At 32.7% G+C, this 19994-nt stretch overlaps 6 protein-coding genes across 7 annotated transcripts; 5 read left to right on the forward strand and 1 right to left on the reverse strand.

Moving 5' to 3' along the window:
• Window positions 1-1279: 1279 nt before the first annotated feature.
• Window positions 1280-3126, reverse strand: LOC106374394 (protein INAPERTURATE POLLEN1-like). Its single transcript, XM_013814436.3, has one exon. The coding sequence runs from the start codon at window positions 2323-2325 to the stop codon at window positions 1510-1512; it is 816 nt and encodes a 271-aa protein (XP_013669890.2). The 5' UTR covers window positions 2326-3126; the 3' UTR covers window positions 1280-1509.
• Window positions 3127-9622: 6496 nt separating this feature from the next.
• On the forward strand, window positions 9623-10817 carry LOC106374383 (auxin-responsive protein SAUR36-like). The gene has a single exon (XM_013814429.3). The coding sequence runs from the start codon at window positions 10077-10079 to the stop codon at window positions 10554-10556; it is 480 nt and encodes a 159-aa protein (XP_013669883.2). The 5' UTR covers window positions 9623-10076; the 3' UTR covers window positions 10557-10817.
• A 4583-nt stretch (window positions 10818-15400) lies between these two features.
• On the forward strand, window positions 15401-16135 carry LOC106358756 (glutathione S-transferase T3-like). The gene has a single exon (XM_013798561.2). The coding sequence runs from the start codon at window positions 15401-15403 to the stop codon at window positions 16133-16135; it is 735 nt and encodes a 244-aa protein (XP_013654015.2).
• Window positions 16136-16942: 807 nt separating this feature from the next.
• On the forward strand, window positions 16943-17620 carry LOC106358746. The gene has a single exon (XM_013798553.2). The coding sequence runs from the start codon at window positions 16943-16945 to the stop codon at window positions 17618-17620; it is 678 nt and encodes a 225-aa protein (XP_013654007.2).
• A 129-nt stretch (window positions 17621-17749) lies between these two features.
• LOC125579792 lies at window positions 17750-18223 on the forward strand. The gene has a single exon (XM_048743640.1). It carries the CDS (start codon window positions 17750-17752, stop codon window positions 18221-18223), a length of 474 nt encoding a protein of 157 aa, XP_048599597.1.
• Window positions 18224-18856: 633 nt separating this feature from the next.
• Window positions 18857-19994, forward strand: LOC106443413 (non-specific lipid transfer protein GPI-anchored 33-like). Of its 2 annotated transcripts, none has more exons than XM_013884980.3 (2): window positions 18857-19292; window positions 19702-19994. In XM_013884980.3, the coding sequence occupies exons 1-2, from the start codon at window positions 18953-18955 to the stop codon at window positions 19782-19784; spliced, it is 423 nt and encodes a 140-aa protein (XP_013740434.1). In that variant the 5' UTR covers window positions 18857-18952; the 3' UTR covers window positions 19785-19994. The 2 variants fall into 2 exon arrangements, with proteins under 2 accessions (XP_013740434.1, XP_013740435.1); XM_013884981.3 differs by having other exon boundaries at window positions 19705-19994.

Raw genomic sequence — 19994 nt, forward strand, 5'->3', positions numbered from 1 at the left:
GTAGATGGTAACTGTTTATTTGGTTCTATGTCGGTGTAGATTTATGTTTTTTTAAATCATTCCGGTGTGGGTTTAAGTCACCCTAGTGTGGATTCTAGTTACCGCTTCCTAGGGGCTCTTGGTTCTGGGGCTATTTCGTTTTGCCACCAGGTTTTGTAAAGACTTTGATATTTCGATTATGAATGTATTTCGATTTGAGTAAAATATAATATCATTTTCATGTGAATGACATTTCTTATATTATATTGGATCTGAACATAGAAAAATGACCAATGAACCTTTATACGCATGTTCAAACATGCCAGCTAACAAAAGGCAGCATACGGCTCGTTAAATAAATTGGAAGAAGTGCTAAGCACTAATAGATTCACCAAGTCCTCGATAATAAGTCGTGTATCTTATAAGTTATAATATAAGACTAGTTTGGCCAGGCCATATGCATATTATTATTACATGCATGAGCATTTGATAATTTCAAATCGGTTGAAATCTCTCTATCACTCTATATATAGTACCCCCGATTAATTAACTCCCTCGTTTATTCTAAAGGAGATTACTTAGATGGTCGACGCCGACGTTATTGTCAAATCTTTATGTTTATTAAAACAGAGTTGTTGAAGACTTTGAATTGCCTTCACTTTTAGCGTTTCAAATCATGTAAACGTCAAATTGGTTCGATATAATCAAACTGTTTCAGTGAGTTCTTAAAATAAAATAAATATAAACCTAACAGCAGTGAGTTGTATTTGTACGACACGTTTATAAGATTAATTTAATCGACATCAAAGTTCAACTATGTTTTTCTTTTGGCGATATGCTCCTAAATCTTTTAAAACGTTTCTAGCGCTGGTGGGCCTAGTCTACCATAGTCGAAACAATTGTACATAAAGGTCAGATACTGAGATACATATTCTACAGAATTCTAGGCTTATGGGCTCAATAATATTTCTCAGCTATGCCATGGGCTCCATTGATGGGCAGCTGCAGCTAGATGCAAAATCTGGTTTAACATGTTAAAATGGAAGGAAAACCAATCAATCTAGAAACCAAACCGAAAATTTCCAAACAAACCGATTGACATGTTATATTCGTTCAACATTATACATAATTTGGACCGACTCTCAATTAATGTTAGTATTTTCTAAACTAACACACGAACATTAATAAATAGACTCTTAGCAGTTCACATTCTTTGAGAGTCCATCAAAATTATGTATGAGAAGAAACTTAGATCTAAGAGTGTTCTGTTTTTGTAGGTGCTGGATAAGCCTCCTAGCTAAACAAGTAAGCAACATTCCATTTCTCAGAAAAGAGGAAAACTTACAAAACCATATCATCTATACAAAATCTCAACATAACGGGATGATAACCGGCTCTGGCTGTCTCTATAGAATGAAACATCTAACATAACCGGGTGCAAACTCCACAGAAATTTACAAAATTTTGAAAACTTTCTACAACTAATCAAATCTTGATTCCACCATGAAGAAAACAAAGTTTTTTAATTTCCTAATTGGGCAATGCAACGACCTCGAAATCTTGGAGAAGAACCTGATCTTTAAACCCAGCAAGAAACTGACACAACCCTTCAAGAAACAGAGCTGCTTGATGCTCGCTCGTAGCTCCAACAATGTCCATGATCACACTCTTCCTCAAACGATTCGCGTCGACAAAGATACTCACAAGCTCCTCCATCTCTCCCTTGGCCGCATCCTCCACACCCGCCGAAGCTGCCGTCACCGCCGTCTTCTTCTTCTTCCCCACCTGATACGCCGAGATCCAGTTCTCCGAGACGCGAGACACGAACCCTCTCTGCGCTTTCCTCACACGGTCCATAAGAACAGGAACCATAAGCCTCATCGTACACTCTATCTGATCGATCCTCATCACCAGCTCGTCCGACGGATCTTTCCACGCGGTGGCGATCTTCAAGGGCTGGTTCACGAGGTCCGGAATCAAGCGGAGGGTGTCCTCGTCCTCGTAGTCGGAATCTTGATTCTCGCGGTCGATGAAGGAGCGGAGGAGGTTGGTGAGGAGGTAAGGATGGATGTCGCCGAGGAAGAGGAACGGCGTCTCGAGGGAGTTGCGCCACGAAGGGAAGAGGAGGTAAGGGATGGTGTTGGGGTCGGCGGCGAGGTCTAGGGTTTCGTAGTACAAGACGAGGTGGCGGAGGACGAGGTCGACGTTGGATGAGAGGACGGAGGCGGAGGAGAGTGATTGGCGGAGGAGAGGGAGGCAGTTGTCGGTTAGGGTTTTGGACCAGTCGGAGTAGAAGTCGTTGAACCGGCGAGTGGGTTTCTTGCGGGAGAAGATAGAGAAAGGCATTTTCTTGGAGACGATTTGTTTCTAAGTTTTTTTCTTCTCGGGTGTTCTTTATATCATGAGGTTGCTCTGTTTTTTGGAGGGAATGCGATATAACTGAATCGGTGATGTCGGTTATATTGGAAACTAAACCAGAAACTTCTGAATTTCAATTTCGTTCGGTTCAGTTAATAGTACTATACCAGTCCAATCTGCTCTTAACCTCCCGTGAAACTAAATGAAATGTTTAATAGTCGGTACAAACGTTGGCTTCTCTATTCAATTATTTTGTGAAGGTCTTATGTACAGAGAATTTTGATGATATTGAACCGGATAGTTGTTATATATCTCACATACATTACAAAAAGAGTACTATTACCAATTACGCAAAAAGTTGTCTTGATTCATTAAATTCCTTTTGTGTACTCTTTTTATCCAAATTTTTTTATCCAGTATATTAGGAATTAAAGTGGATTTTTGTTGCTTGAATGTAGTTCCAAGTTTGGTTCTTCTGAACAAACTCGGTTCTGTCCGGACGAGGTAGTCCAAGTGGAAGGACGGGCCTGTGGTGGCAACCACCATCCGGGTTCGATCCCCCCTATGCGGAAACTACCCTGCCTCATCTGGACACCAAAGCGGGTACTGGGTCTTCGGGCTCAGGGTAAAACCTCCCGGGTGAAGCTGGCTTGCTGCCTGACCGGGCCCAGGGATTTCGCGGGGAACCCTGGATTACAAAAAAAAAAAAAAAAAAAAAACAAACTCGGTTCTTTGATGTAATAGGTTTTTTAAAATCTTTTTTGCAGCCCATTGCATTGGATTTGCTTTGAAGCAGACTTGATTGCAACTATTTGTAATCAGACTTTCATTAATTTGTTAATGATATTTACATTTTTAGCAACAAATAAAAACTAAACTGGTATAATGTTCACTAAAAGTTGTCACCTTCATTGCTCAGCGACTAGCAAGATCCATGCAAACAGCGGATTAGCTGAAAACCCTCTTTGGTCTCATATGTAAAGAAGTATACACTAATTTTAAGAAGTTTTTTTTCCAGCGTACTAAATGTAAACATGTAATTACGAATAGTAAACAAATGCAAGACCATTTCATCCATTAATATATGCTAGAAATAATGCACTGTTTTATGTAGCCATGACAAGTTTCAAAAAAAAAAAAAAATTATGTAGCCATGACAAAGTTTTTTTTCTTTATTCTCTTTGTCGTTTAATTGGTAAATAAATATAATTCATTTCCTGAAATCTAGTAAATTGATAGTTCGATAACACGATATATGATTTTAGGAATCTGATTATACCAACAGTGGTTGGTGAATGATGTATAATTATTGACTAGTTTGGTGTTGGATTCTAGTGATTATATAATTCAAGTCAGAAAATGTCAAAAGGATAAGGAGCATGAATATTTAGCAGCAAAACGTTAAGATCCGTGATTGGCGGATTAACAACAAGTGAACAGATTTAGAATATGGCCTCTCAAACTTTATTTTCATTTGATCATATTGTCTTTTTGTCCCCGAAACATATCTGACGTTTTACTTTCCCTGCTAGTCTTTCGCTGCTCGTATTTTTGTCTTGTGCATACGGATTACGGCTCATCACCATTAAGGTGTTCTTGAAAGTGATCTTATTTCAGATTTCGAAAGTTTACCAAACACAGTTAAAAATATCTTAAGTTTTTTTTGTTGTAGTACACAATCACATAATTAAGTATTAAAGGGGTTAATGTTCAATAAATTATGATAATCTATTTACATAATTAAAACACATTGAATCTTATAAATAATACATCAAATTATATTATAAAACTGTGATATAACTTATTTCGTGCAATGGTCCCCCCATACGTAGAATCCCCTATATATTAATTGAGGAACATTTGAAAAGATGTAACCTCAATTTTGTATTAATTAAAAGAGACCTCAATGCATATGTGGCACTCAATTAGGTAGTCAATTACATTCAATTGAAAAATAAGTAGGTCCACATTCGATTTTTATATGTTGTTAGATACATAAGTTGGTCAAACTATATGATATAATGATATGATATGCTATTTTCTTTCCTTAAATAAAACCTACGGAATTACCATAAATGGCTAATATATATATGACAATTAATGATTTTAATAATAAATATTTGATAACACTTTATATCTCCTCCATCATTTTTGTTTAATTTTATATTATTAAAATAAATTAAACAATCAAATTAGCTATAAAAGTAAAATTTAGATTTTTTCGTATATGTTATATTTTGAATTTTTAAAAACGACAATAAATGACTAAAGCTATTAAAATTATTATGTTAAAAATTAATGATCAATGGTTTAACATTTTTATTATAAGAAGATACACATGATTTTAAAACCATATGAGTAAAAAATATCATTTAATAATAAAAAATATATATATATATATATATATATAGATTAAACACTATATACCATAAGATTACATAAATATTTTAATATTAAAACTTTCAATGAATTTTCAAGAAAAATTATAAATTATAAACTTATTAAAGATTTCAGATTGAAAATTTTGTTATCGATGATTTAAATATTTTGTTATAAAACGATATTAATGATCATAGAACCGTATGATTATAAATTCTTATTTAATAAATAACTATACAAAATATACTATTATTAGAAAAATAGGTTGGTCCATCTTAACTTATATTACACTTTTTATTAAACTAACTATCGAATTGATAAATAACGTACCAAAAAATGTTTTGCACTTTCCTTAAATAAAAGTTACAAAATTACCTAATATGATTAACGTATATGTGAAAATTAATTATTATGAATAATAAATATTTGATAACAATTTTTGTATCTTAGTTCTTTTTTTTAATTTTATATTATTAAAAGATATTAAAAATCACAGTAAATATATAATAAAAACATTTATTATTTTTCTTATATGTTATATTTTGAATTTTTCAAAACGTCTATAAATTATTAGAAATTTGAAGATCCACACTCTGAAAATTTTGTGATCAATAGATTATTTTTTTGTCAAAATAAGTTACAAATGATCATAAAATTGTATTAATATTAACTTTTATTTAATATTATAAGAAGATACACATGATTTTAAAACCATATGAGTAAAAGATATCATTTAATAATAAAAATATATATATATATATATATATTAAACTATATACCATAAGATTACATAAATATTTTAATATTAAAAATTTCAATGAATTTTCAAAAACATTTATAAATTATAAACTTATTAAAGATTTCACATTGAAAATTTTGTTATCGATGATTTAAATATTCAGTTATAAAACGATATGAATGATCATAGAACTGTATGATTATAAATTCTCATTTAATAAATGACTATATAAAATATACTATTCTTAGAAAAATAGGTTGGTCCATCTTAACTTACATTATATTTTTTATCAAACTAACTATCGAATTGATAAATAATCTACAAAATTTTTTTTTGCACTTTCCTTCATTAGAAGCTACGAAATTACCTAATATGATTAACGTATATATGAAAATTAATTATTATGAATAATAAATATTTGATAACAATTTTGGTATCTTAGTTCTTTTTTTTTAAATTTTATATTATTGAAAGATATTAAAAAATCACATTAAATATATAATAAAAACATTTCTTATATGTTATATTTTGAATTTTTCGAAACATCTATATATTATTAGAAATTTGAAGATTTCCACTCTGAAAATTTTGTGATCAATAGATTATTTTTTTGTTATAATAAGTTACAAATGATCATAAAATATAACGCATATGAATTTTTTTAAAATAAATATTCAAACTAAATAATATATATATATATATATATATAAATACTAATGATTTAAAGTAACAAGATTAGCTGATCAATTTAGTCGTCCAGTTGAAATCTTTCAAAAGTATGTGAAAGACTAAAGTCAAAGTAAATATGGATTTAGAATAGTAGTTATATTTTACTAACCGAAATACCAAAAAAAATCGAACCGAACCGAAACCAACCCGATATCCGGATTGAACACCCCTAATCCAAATGAAGCCAAACTATTGTTTCATTATCCAAAATATAATAAAAATAATATTATTTAAAATTGTCGTCATTTCAATCTCTACTCGGTCCGTTTGGGAGGATTCATCTGGTCTATTTTTTTTAAAAAAGATCATTTGGTCTATTTTTTTTTAAAAAAAAATCATCTGGTTTATCTTATATATTAAAAGAGAAGTCACAACTTTGATTCATGTGTGATTTTTTTAAAAAAATATACCTAATGGATCTATTTCTAGAAAGTCATAGTCATGTTATTTAATCTCTAATCTTATCATTTAAATTTTAGGTCTACAAAAAAATTTTATTGGACTATCAATAATTGGATTTAAACAATAGATGATCCATTGGATTTATAGATAGTATAAATTAAATAGATATAATTTAATGTTGTAATACTATACATTTATATGTTAATTATTTAAATATTTGTCGATGTTAACTTTTAAAATTATAAAGATTTTTTTTAAATAACAAAAATCATATTATTTAACAATGATTAATCTTTACTACCTTAAACCTATGAAAATAAATTTTAAACTATATATTTTATTTTAAAGATTAAACAAAAACTAAATGTTTAATTATTTACTCGATAACATAAATCTATGAAGCGAAAAGTTAATTTTTTAAAATCTTTCTAAATTTGTGAAATGTTACAATATCTTTGAATATGACAATAAAACAATATTTTACTAATCTCTATATATATAGTTATGATTTTAATAATGAAATAATAATCTAAAAAATATATATATATATATATATATAGAAGAAGATACAAATACATGTGAAAGTTTGAAACAATCTATTCAATGAAAAAAATATACCGTAAACTTATTATGTTTTAAAAATTGATAGACACATATATATTATAATATATACCAATTTAGAATTGAAAACAAAATATTTATATAAAAATAAATGAAAACAAAAATCCGCGCTGTTGCGCGGATCGAGATCTAGTTTAGTATTAAGAGCTCTCGAAACTTATCATCAAAAGATACATCTTTGAGTTATTGTCAAATTATTACATATTATCATGTGAAGCTTTTTGGAACTGGTTATCTAGATACTCATCCTGGATTATATGGTTATATCCCAAGATTTTTATTCCTTTCGTTGGTGGATAGAAGGCTAACTGTGAATCTGTGATCAATACTGTATCAAAATATTCGATTATGTCGGGTAGGCCATCAAAACAAAACACAAATCATGTAAACTTCTCACAGTAATCATTAAGTTCAGGACAACATGCAAAATTAATCACATTCATTTAGTTCATAATCTCTGATGTTTTCTAGACATGCTGTAACAACTCAACTATGCTTTAACTAATAGAATAAGTAAATCAAAACCAGCATATCCACGTTAGTTATATGTCATACATATTTTTTACAGAAATGGATTTGGGGAATGGAAGTTAAAGAAAAAACAAAGTCACAAGGTAAGAACACATGCATGATGGGTAATTGGGTATATTGTACCGAATGCTTCAAAATTAGGTACACGAAAGTACATACATTTGTTACTTCCTATCCTTCCCTTCGATAAAGCCTCCCATTTTATTTCTTTTCATTTGTTTTTGGCCAAACAACTTTTTCAGAAGCAATATATTGTATTTAAGAAATGATGGTGAATATGCTTAACCACCTTTTTATAGTATATAATATACCATTTTTATTTAATTTTTGAGACGAAATCTTACAATCTAAAGGATTAATAAAGTGACCATTGGATGAAGATAGTTCCACAAAACACTATTGAGAATGTGTGAGATTTATAAACATTTCTTTTAACCCCTAATAAAGATTTGTAATAAACGAGAGACCATTAAACCGTGGTCGAGACTAATTTGCGAAGCCTATAGAGCGTCGGGTACTCTTATAATCTAAAGAATGCATTCATATTCTAGTTGACCAGCCGTGATTGAAAGTCAATCACCATATAAATATTGATCAATATCAAATTATTGATTCTATATAGAAGAGTTACCAACTAAAAAGTGTGACGCTAGTCTGAATTTTGGTATAGAAAATCTCGACCTGGTAACAAAAACATGTCTTAGTCACATATATTTTTAAAACTTGTTGGAATATTACGATTTTTAAAAGAGAAAAGGAAAGGGAGCACTTTCTGTGAACCGAAGCATGTTACGCAGATTGTACGCGCCGTGCCGACTGCCGACCAAATCTCTAATCCATGTCTCTCCTACACACATGTTTGGCTTTTGTCTTCATCCTCTGTTTTATTAAAAAAAGGAATAAAAAAATTTCTCACAATATTTATTTTGTTTGACCTGAAGTAACTTCATATCTGTAGAAGGTTTATGTTTGATCTCCATATCTGAGGTATATCTTTAAACATGGCCGTTTATGTTTTTCTTTATTTTATTATGGATATAGATCCAGTTTTCTTATCAAACTTAGACTAAGACTTAACTAGTCCATATTCATAGTAGACTGATAGACACACCCATATGTGCATGTACACTAGACGACATATTGAACATTTAGATGATTAAACAAATGACTATATAGTTTTCAAAAAAAAAAAAAAAAACAAATGACTATAATAACAAAAAACTCAGATCGGGCCTTTAGATCAGTTACAACAACAAACATTGTTTTAACTCACTTGCGTAAGCATAAATGTTTCACTAGCTAGTGTGTATATCTTGGTGTTTGATAACAAGTGACACATAAAAATCACTTTGGATATTTCAAATAGAGAAAATATAATAGAAAACGTGTATATAGAACACTGACACCTTGCTGATGCATCAACATTCAAAAGTTCTTATACAACGATCTTGTAACCAAAGAAAAACTTAGGGAAATGAAATTATTAAAAGGAAACTTTTGGGTCAGGTCAACACTTAAATTGCATATTACCGTACAATAGTTGAGCCTGACTTTGAAAAGCCTTTGCACATTAATTGAGAGTTTGACCTTCAAACGTTAACACGCTATGACTTTTCACTAATGATACACACCAATACACCATACAAAAAGGTCTGGTCACCGAAAACATAAGCTTAACCATTAATTCGTTCTGCTTCTTGTTATAAAATCATGAATAGCATGTTATTTGTTTGTTCAACAATTTGACAAATACTCTTGAATGAAGAGTTCGGTCTTACCTGAAAATAGCCTCCTGTGCGTAAACAGCAACGAAGGTTCGATAAACATAAATTTCTCGTGATACGAAGAATTAATTTTGTTTTAGGAAAAAAAAAAAAAAAAAGTAAAATCTCTTTGTTAACTTTACATGATAGAGAACACAATGAATAAATTCTTTCAAGAAAAAAAAAACTGTAAAATACACATTAAACTATTTACAAGAAAATAAAAATAAAAATATTTTGGTATTAGTGACATGTTAAAACACCACATCAAATATGCACATGTGATGTGGTATATACACGCACGCACACTCAAATTACCGCTCAACGGTCAGACCTCAAAGGCTATATAAAGAGGGTTGCTTTGCTCTATTCTCAGAACCAACTCAGTCTTCTTCTTCATCTTGAACTGTAACACAAAACAGAGAGCGGCGTATTTTTAAATCATAATTTCTCCACTTCAAACCAAAGCTCCATTCTTTTCGATCTAACCATCTTCTCCACTTCAAACCCATTTCTGAAACGTATTTTTAAATCATAATTTCTCCTAAAGTTTTCATTTTTGTTTCTGAATAACAATGAAGAGGCTCCGAGGTTTCAAGATCGGACACAGGTTCGTTAAGATCTTCAAATGGATAATCCGAAGTAGAAGAATCCAAACCGGGAAACGCCAATGTCTAACCGGAATCCTCAACCCGGTTCAAAAAATCTGTTCTTTAGCACGGTGCCTCCGTCGTGGAGCTAATAGACTCTGCGGAGGAAAGAAAACGGGTCAGACCCGGTTAGGTAACGAACCGAAACCGGCGGCTGTTCCCAAGGGACATTTAGTGGTTCACGTGGGAGAAGCCGGCGACGATACGCGGCGCGTGGTGGTTCCGGTGGTTTACTTTAACCATCCTCTGTTCGGAGCGTTGCTGGAGCAGGCGGAGCGGGTTTACGGGTTTGAACAATCGGGTCGGATTACGATACCTTGTCGGGTATCGGATTTTGAGAAGGTTCAGATGAGGATCGCCGCGTGGGATCGTTGCCGACAGAAGCGGACTTTCAAGATTCTCTAACTTTGACTTCAATAAATAAATAAAAACAAATAAATATTTAGCTTTTTTTTTTCTTCTCCTAGTTGAGGAAAAAAAAGAGTGCAAATGTCAATTACAGAGATGTGACTTCCATCTACTTTATGTGAATAACTCAGTAGATTATACAAACATACCAATACATTTTAATTTGATGTCATTCGAGTATGTTAGTAATGAAAATACAATTCATTTATATATTGTAATACAGAAAGTAGAAACTCTATATATTCTGCGTTCCGGCTAGATGTCATTGTTGTTTTGTTTCTTATTACACAAAGTGTTTTGTGTAACATCTGTCATGAGAGTATATGTTACCAACACGAACATATCAAGAGTTTATTAGAACGTGGGGTTAGTTATGATATTATGGAGCAAGGTTATTTGTTGGATGGATATATACATCATTTGTAAAGTTTGACAAGGCATATTCATATTGAGATAAGGTCTTGACTAGTGAAATAAACCGACTTTGAATTGTGTATATATCTTTGCCTTTACTTCATGGAATCGAATTATTGTTATTTAGTTTTGCTTGCTTCAAGATCTTAACCACTTTCTTGCACCTAATGTGTTTTGGGGTCTTTCTACGGTTGGCTGGTATATTTTTGGTCAACCGAGTCATGGTAACTCTCGGAAAGCTTTTACAGAGCAATGTTACTTTTGAAGAATTTGAATGATTCTGAGAAAGTCAAGAAGACTAAACTTTGATCAATTCGCTTGTATAAATTTATTAAGCTAGTGCGACCAAAACCGTGCATACGGCAAAAATTGTTATTAGAAAATAGCACAATAGTTTATAACAATTTGTGAAATAAAGCATTGTGAACAAAAAAAAAAAATAATCAAATTGTTAATAGTTTCACTTAAGAAACAGCGTTCATCATAATCAAATGCGATGTCATCAACTCAGGGATATTTGCATTAAACAAAAAGACAAGTGTTAGTTATTTAATTAGTTTGAAAAATGCTATATTAATTTGTTTTTGTAAGTTGCCCCTTGTTTAATGGTTTAAACAATCAAGTAGTGACCTTATTGATGATTAATCCAATTAGAGTACTCGTTGTAAAGCTTGCATGTGACTATTACGCTAAAACATATTGATTTAGGGCTTTTATATTAAAAATTGATCATGCTTATTAGAGTTTTCTTCTTTTTGTTTAAGAGACCAAAAAGTCATTGTGGTATGATTATTTTTGTAGTTGCAAAAAAAAAAAGAAAAGAAAAAGATATGACTATTTTTGGTATTTTCGTTCTTTTAGCTTCATAATTTAACTTTTATATTATATGTATCTCTATCAATACTATTAAATTAGGAACATGACATATTGATAAATGTTATGTCCAACAATTTATTTTCTTTATTTAAAAAGCCTTTTATTATCTTTTATGTATAACTAAATAACCGTAAATGCCTTTTATGAATCAATATATATTTGTAATTTCATGTCTACAATTCTTGGTTCTCACCACTTCTTTCCCGTATGGCTGCTTTGCGTATACATAATACAGACAGATATATATATATATATATATATATATATAACAATTATTCTTTCCTTTTGGGATTTTAACTATAATATTACTCTATGCCAAAATTATTATTGAAAACTTGTTAGATGTTATTCGGTTACGTTTGCTATGTAAGTATTCCACCCAAATTATTTATGTATGTTATTTAATAATTTGAACATTTTTCTGAGAATTTCAATCTTTTATTTGATTAATATAACTTGTTACTCTATATAATTAATTTATGTATGCAGTTACATTATTGATACATCTTTCTAAAATGATATGTTAATTACTCATTATAGTTACGACTATAAATATAATAACTGAATATATTAAAAGTATTTTTTCATATATGTTTCAATAATTTTGTTTTTCACCTTTTCTAAATTAAAATAAATTAAAATGTATTTGAAAATTAAATTCAAATACATTTTCAAAATTTTAAAAAATGTAATTTTTATTCAAAATATTCATCTGTTTATATAAATATTCTCATCTACTCTAAATATTAATCTATTTATATAAATATCTATTCTATTAAATTAGAAACATGACCAGTTTATATAGGTTTAGTTCAACAATAAAAATTCATGAGTCAATTAAGATAAATAATAAATATAAATAGATGTTTATAAGAAAATTAAATTATTTAATTTATCTATTCTATTAAATTAGGAACATGATATTATTATAGAAGTTATTACTTATAAAAATATATTCTATGAGTTTTAGTTTAATGGGTTTCAAATAAGTTATTCGATTTAAAATATTTATTAAATGTGATTTTACTTAAAGTTAGTGAAGACATTATTAACCAATTTATATATATATATATATATATATATATATATATAAAACAAAATATATTAAAAGTTACTTTTTCATATATTTTTCAAAGATTTTGTTCGGCTTTCGGTGTAGGTTGGATTTAATATTGATTTTTGGATATAACACTTTAAAAACCGTTCGAGTATGTAGACCAAACCTAATAAATTATGAGACTTTGATTTTCGGGTCGATTTTGAGTCTGGTTTTTTGGATACAAATATTCTTAACTAATTATGTTAGGTAACTAATAAGAAATATAATATGTTGCCAAACTTTAGGAATAAATTTTAAAAATAATTTTTGAAATACATATGACATAAATGTATGATTATGCAACTTGACATATTTAATATAGTTATTAAAAAAAAATATTAAATTAAATTAATATTAAACACAAATATGATTACAAAAAATAATACAAATATAAATTTTTTTTTTTAAAAAAATATATATATATATACTCAAAATCTAGTTTTTCTTAATTTTCGAAAACGTCTCACAACACTCCAAGATTTAGGCACACCAACATCATCAATGTGAAATTGTGGATCGTTAACGAACTCACGAACGTATATGCATGTTCAGTTACAAAAAAAAACATATGCTGTTCAGTTAAGTGATAGAAAGAAAGGATTTTGAAAAATGTACTTTCCAATGAAATCGAATGGCACTTGTTAGAGCAACCACATTGAAGGTTGTAATGGGGTTCATGGGCTCGGGTTCATAGGCCCGGATAGAAAAAGAAATGTTTAAATGGGGTTATTTCCGTGACCCGCGTCTTACGAGTGACTCGGTATGAGGCGGGTTCACGCCAGGTGTCACGGTTCCATTGGCGCCGCGTTGTTGACGTCACGACGACGAAAGGGGATTCGACCTTCATTTTCTCATTTTCCAGAAAAGACTAGGGTTTTCTTCGGAGAGGCGATATCTCGTGCGATTTTGATCTTTCTTCACTTTTCTCCACTTTTCTCCATCGAATCGACGACGGAGTGTCTCCTCGACGAGAATAGGTCAGTGTCGAGTCAATTTCCCGTTAGATCGAAGCATTTTAATGTCGATTAGTGAAGTTCTCAAATTAGGGTTCAAACTCGATTTTGGGGGTTTCGATTCTAGGGTTCCAAATCGTCATCTGGGTTACATTTTGGGTAAGATCGAACCGTTTAGTTGTCGATTAGTGGGGTATTGGAGGTAGGGTTCAAACTCGAGTTTTGGGGGTTTCGATTCTAGGGTTCCGAATCGTCTTATGGGTTTCATTTTGGGTTAGATCGAAGCGTTTTGTTATCGAATAGTGGGTTCCATTATGGGTTCCGTTCATGATATAATTTTGTGATTTTATTGTAAGCCGTTTGCTTGTCTGCTTCAGATGGATCCCGCAGAGGAGAGAAGAGATACAAAAAGGCATCAGGAGAACTGCAACATGTTGGGATACGTGGCCGATTCTGAATATGGGATTCCTAGAAGATGTCCCTGTGGTGGGAGAATCATTGACGAGGTTTGCGGGAAGGAGGAGTACGACACTCATCCTGGGAAGCGCTTCTTCAGCTGCATAAACTACGAGGTAAGAGATACCTCAACAGACGCATATATTAGTATAGAATTTTTTTTTTATGTTGTCTGATGTTTTTTTTTGTTGTCCCCAAGGCTGATGGATTTCATTATCGTCAGCCTTGGGTAATAGGCGTCCAGGAGGAGATCGAACGCCTGCGTAAGCGTGTGGAGGAGGCTGATGAGGTGATCAAGTTGGTGCCCAATCTCAATAAACAGATTGAGAGTGTTGAGGTTAGTGTCGTTTTTTAAGAGTAGCTCATAGGAACTTAATATTGGTAATGTTTGGGTTTTTTTTAATTCACTAACAAGGTTTCTATGTTTCCATGTGCAGGCACATGTTAAAAGGCTCAGTTTGCTGCTTGATCACCTCACTGGTGACGTTTATAACCCCACTGTGCAGATGGCTAATCTGGAGAAGGTCTGCTTTGAATGAAATTGTTTAGGTAAACACTCTAACTAAACTAAACTGAACTAGAAGTAGTTTCCTAGAAGTCGTTTCCTTGTAGGTTGCTTGGTTGAACTTCACTAGGTAGACTAGGAAGTAAAGTAGATGTTCATAAATCTAGTTTCTGTGTTGTATTAATTGATATGCTTTGAAAGTGATGTGATGCTCTCTATAGTACGAACTGAACTAGGGTAGTTGGTTGCTGTGATGAATGCTTGAAAGTGGTTGTGTTTTGATGAATTCTATCTGTGTAATATTGTTTAGTGTTTTAAAAATGTGATTTGATGTGTAATGAATGCACTCTGTTCGCGTTTTTAAAATGTGATTTGAAAGTGGTTGTGTTTTGATGAATGCTATCTGTGTAATCAATGTTTGGTAGTTAGAAACGCAAACCAAAATATTAGTTTAAAAACATAGTCAATCCTTCTACCCTTAACTCAAACCAACTTCTGAAAACACATACCAACTTTAAAACACACCAATCGAAACACAATGGATCTGTTTTCCCTTACTTCTCCCGGCCCTGTGAACATAGAAGTAGGGTCTTCTGATGTTCCTAAACCGGTGGAAAGGAGAAAGTGGACAACACAAGAAGACTTAGTCCTCATAAGTGCTTGGTTAAACACCAGCAAAGATCCCATAGTTAGTAACCAGCAGAAGTTAGGGTCGTTTTGGAAAAGAATTGAGGATTATTTCAATTCCAGCCCTCAGCTCACAGGCTTTGCTTCTAGAGAGTGGAGTCAGTGTAAGCAGAGGTGGGGAAGGCTCAATGACCAGGTGTCTAAGTTTGTGGGAAGCTATCAGGCCGCTTTGAAGGAGCAAGCTAGTGGCCAAAATGAGAACGATGTTATGAAGTCTGCCCATGACATCTTCTTCAACGACTACCACGGCAAGTTCACACTTGAACATGCGTGGAGGGAGCTGCGGTTCGATCAAAAATGGAGGTCTATCTCTTTACCAAGAGATGGTGCAAAGGAGAAAAGGAAGGAAGCTGCAGAGACGGTACCTGACTCGGAAGAGGTAAGGCCACCTGGTGTTAAGGCTTCCAAAGCAGCCAAACGCAAGAAGAATGGGAATGAAGCTGCATATGATCAACTACAGAGCATTCTAGACTTGAAACAAAACATATCCAAACAGAAACTACTAGATCGTCTCCTGTCAAAAAAAGAAACTCTCACTGAAAGTGAGGTGTCTCTGAAGGACAAACTCGTAGCTGAGATGCTTTGATCTGGTCAGTGATTAGTTGCGTAGTTGTTTAGGTAGTTATGATGTTCTGTTGATTGTTTAGGTTGTGCAGGTCACGGGTTGATTATTTGCTTACTTGGTTATTTGGTTACTTGATTATTTGCTAGCTTGATTATTCGCTAACTTGATTATTTGCTTACTTGGTTACTAACTATTTGTCTTGCTTCTTCTTTTGTTTTTTGTTGTGCAGGTCACGGGTTGAACATCTACTGGCGTGTTTAGTTCCTTCTGCAGGTCACGGGTTGTACTAGCTAGTGGTGTAGTTGTGGTTGTAGTAGGTGTGTTTGTGTCACGGGTGATGATGATCTCAGAGTTTTCTACAGGCTAGTCACGGGTTGTAGTAGGTAGAGCTGTAGTTGATGAATTATGTTTGTGTCACGGGTGTGAAAGTGTAGTATTTTGTTGGTTTCTACACTTCACGTGTGTTGTAAAACAATGACTATATAATCTGTCTCATTTATGCATTGCTCTCTCAAATATTGTTCACCTCTTTTTTTCTTAAACTTGTACTTCTTCATCGCTTCTCTCTAAAACAATAAGAACACAACTATCATCCTCTATCTTCTTTAAATCATATAGCACAAAACACTCAAGCCCACGCCACAAAACACTCAAAACACACTTAGCCATATATTCTTCTTCTATCTCCAATTTTTTTTTAAAAACCATTAATCATATTTTCTTCTTCGATATCCATTTTTTTTTAAACACACTTAGCCAAATATTCCTATTCTATCTCCACCTTTTTTTTTAACCTTTAATCATATTTTTACTAAATTAAAACAAAAAATGTCATCCTCATCGTCAGATGGCGTAGATGAAGCTGTTGAAGAATGGTTCGACGAAGAATTTGATAATCTCGTCGACTCCCTAGTTAATGATCAAGCAAAAAAACCAAAGAGACGGGCTTACTACGAAAGTCATCGGGAAGAAGGACACAATCAACTATGGAATGACTATTTCAGGGAACATGCTACATACCCATCGGAAATGTTTAGAAGACGTTTTCGAATGCACAAGCCATTGTTCCTTCGCATTGTGGATGCTTTAAGAAATGAAGTTCCATACTTTCACCAAAGAAGAAATGCTCACGGAAGGTACGGCCTATCTACACTGCAAAAGTGTACAGCAGCTATACGTATGCTGGCATATGGTCAATCAGGAGATACGTATGACGAATATCTCCGACTAGGTGAAAGTACTGCACTTTTATGTTTGGACAATTTCACTAATGCGATAATACAATTGTTTGGCCATGAGTATCTAAGAAGACCTACAGCTGATGATCTTCAACGACTACTGGATATTGGAGAGTTACGCGGGTTCCCAGGAATGGTAGGCAGCATCGACTGTATGCATTGGGAGTGGAAAAATTGCCCAACAGCTTGGAGAGGACAGTACACACGTGGTTCAGGAAAGCCGACAATTATCTTAGAGGCGGTGGCATCACAAGATCTATGGATATGACACGCATTTTTCGGACTTCCAGGTACCCTCAACGATATTAATGTTCTTGATCGGTCACCAGTTTTTGATGACATTATACAAGGTCGAGCTCCTAAAGTAAATTTCAAGGTCAACAACCACAATTATCGTATGGCGTACTATCTTAGCGACGGAATTTATCCGAAATGGTCAATATTTATCCAATCAATCTCACTTCCTCAAACTCCAAAAGCACAGCTATTTGCTCAACATCAAGAAGCCGTAAGAAAAGATGTCGAACGTGCTTTCGGAGTATTGCAAGCGAGGTTTGCAATAGTTAAAAACCCAGCACTACTATGGGACAAGGAAAAGATAGGAAGGATTATGAGATGTTGTGTCATACTGCACAACATGATAGTAGAGGACGAACGCGACAGATTCACTCAGTATGATACAGATGAATTCGAATCAGGAGAGTCAAGCAGAAGTTCCCAGGTTGATGTCGTCTCCTCTACGGAAAGCCTTTCTAATGTCGGTGAAATGCGTGGGATTCGCAATCAAATTCGGGATCAACAGATACATCATCGCTTGAAAGCTGATTTAGTTGAAAATATATGGCAAAAGTTTGGTAATCTTGATAAATAATCTTTGTATGTTTAAGATTTCTCTATGTATTAAATAATTTTTAACAAAAAAAAAATTTAAAAAATAATTTAAATTTCTAAGAACTCCATATTCGGGTTCACCAATGAAAAAACACAATCAATACAGGTTCATCACTATTTCTGACCCCTCCATAAATATAATAAAAAAATCCAATGAACCCAAAGGGATTCATTGATGTGGTTGCTCTTAGTTGTTGCTGGCTTTGGATCGGTTGTACAAGAGTGGCTCTCACGTTAACACAATAATGCCCCATCCCCTAAAATATAGTTTTATTTTCTTGAAAAAACATTAAGATTTTGGGATTTGATCAAAAAAAAAACATTAAGATTTTGGGCTAATGTTTATATGTGTACATTTATTGTTTGGTCAGAAAATACAGGACATTTGAATTGATTTTGTGCTAAGATTCTAATGTTTTCTAATAAAATATATCCAGTCTCATAAAAAATAATCAAATCAAATCCGAAAGAACGAATCAAATGCCAGGAACTAACTGGTTTAGAAATAAGAAAGTCGTAGAGATTTGGTCAACGATGTAAAACTCTGTTAGACTTTGTATTAGTATCATCAAAATGTACATTCGAACACTCTACCCACACATGTATATATAAATGATGATAATGTACTCTTGAGAAAGTCACATACGAACAAAGGAAAGCGAACAAAACAAACATTTGCTTTTTTACCCGCTTTAGACAACGATCTTTCATGGCTTACACTAACAAGATTCCAGCAGCAGCTGCGGTTGCGACAGCGATGCTATTTTTAGCAGTTATGATGGCTCCCCGGTGGACGGAGGCACAAACGATGCCAAATCTGGATCCAGTGTGCACAATATTGATTACTGACATCATGACAAAATGCTACTTATCGGGGAATTTGGCGCCATCTACAGAATGCTGCGATGATCTCAAATCGGCGAACAGTAAGCAAGTAACTTGTCTCTGCGACAATTTCATTGCACATCCTTCTAACAACAACGTCACACAAGCTCTCTTGGAGGTATACCACCACGACTGTGGCGTTGCTGACAAATTCGCCTGCAAAGGTACCTACTTTAAATTTTCCAGCCTTATATGCTTTTTTTATTTTGTGTGGTTGTAGCCTTGTAGGAGTTTTATAGTTTCAATCTTATGATATAGGTATGCATTTTATTATATGGTATATTCACATCTTTGCATTATTATGTGTATAATTTGTATTAGTTGTAGCGCTTGAGCTCGTCCTGCCAAAATCCAAAGAGAAATGACCTTAATTATGTTCAGAATCAGTTTTGTCTCCAAATATTAAAAATGTATAGACAAAAATGTTCAGGAATCTTTACAATTTTACTAGAATCTGCCATGAAAGGAATGCGGGATTGTAATTTTCTGGAAATTAAGCTTTTCAGTGCAATTTTGTAACAAGAGTTGTGGTGGTTTTATGGTAATTAAATTGAATTTGGTTTGGTTGCAAAGCAGGAAACTCCAATGGAGGAGCAGCTAAGAAGATCAGTGCATCAATTGGTCTACTTGGTTTGGCTACAAGTCTATTCTTTTAATTAATTAAAGATTGGGCTTATCAAATACTATTGTGTAATTCTTCTTCTTTCTTATTTTGTTGTTTATATTTTTGTTTTCTTCCAAATCTGACAACTGGAAAACCAATATATTCATTTAGTTGGTCTTTGCATTTGTAAAAAGCTTTGTTAGTAAATGGTTATATTGTAACTTGTAAGTCTGCTTCTGAAATATATTATTGGATTATCCTT

The sequence above is a fragment of the Brassica napus genome, chromosome C1, assembly GCF_020379485.1.
Source record: "Brassica napus cultivar Da-Ae chromosome C1, Da-Ae, whole genome shotgun sequence".
NCBI lineage: Eukaryota > Viridiplantae > Streptophyta > Magnoliopsida > Brassicales > Brassicaceae > Brassica > Brassica napus.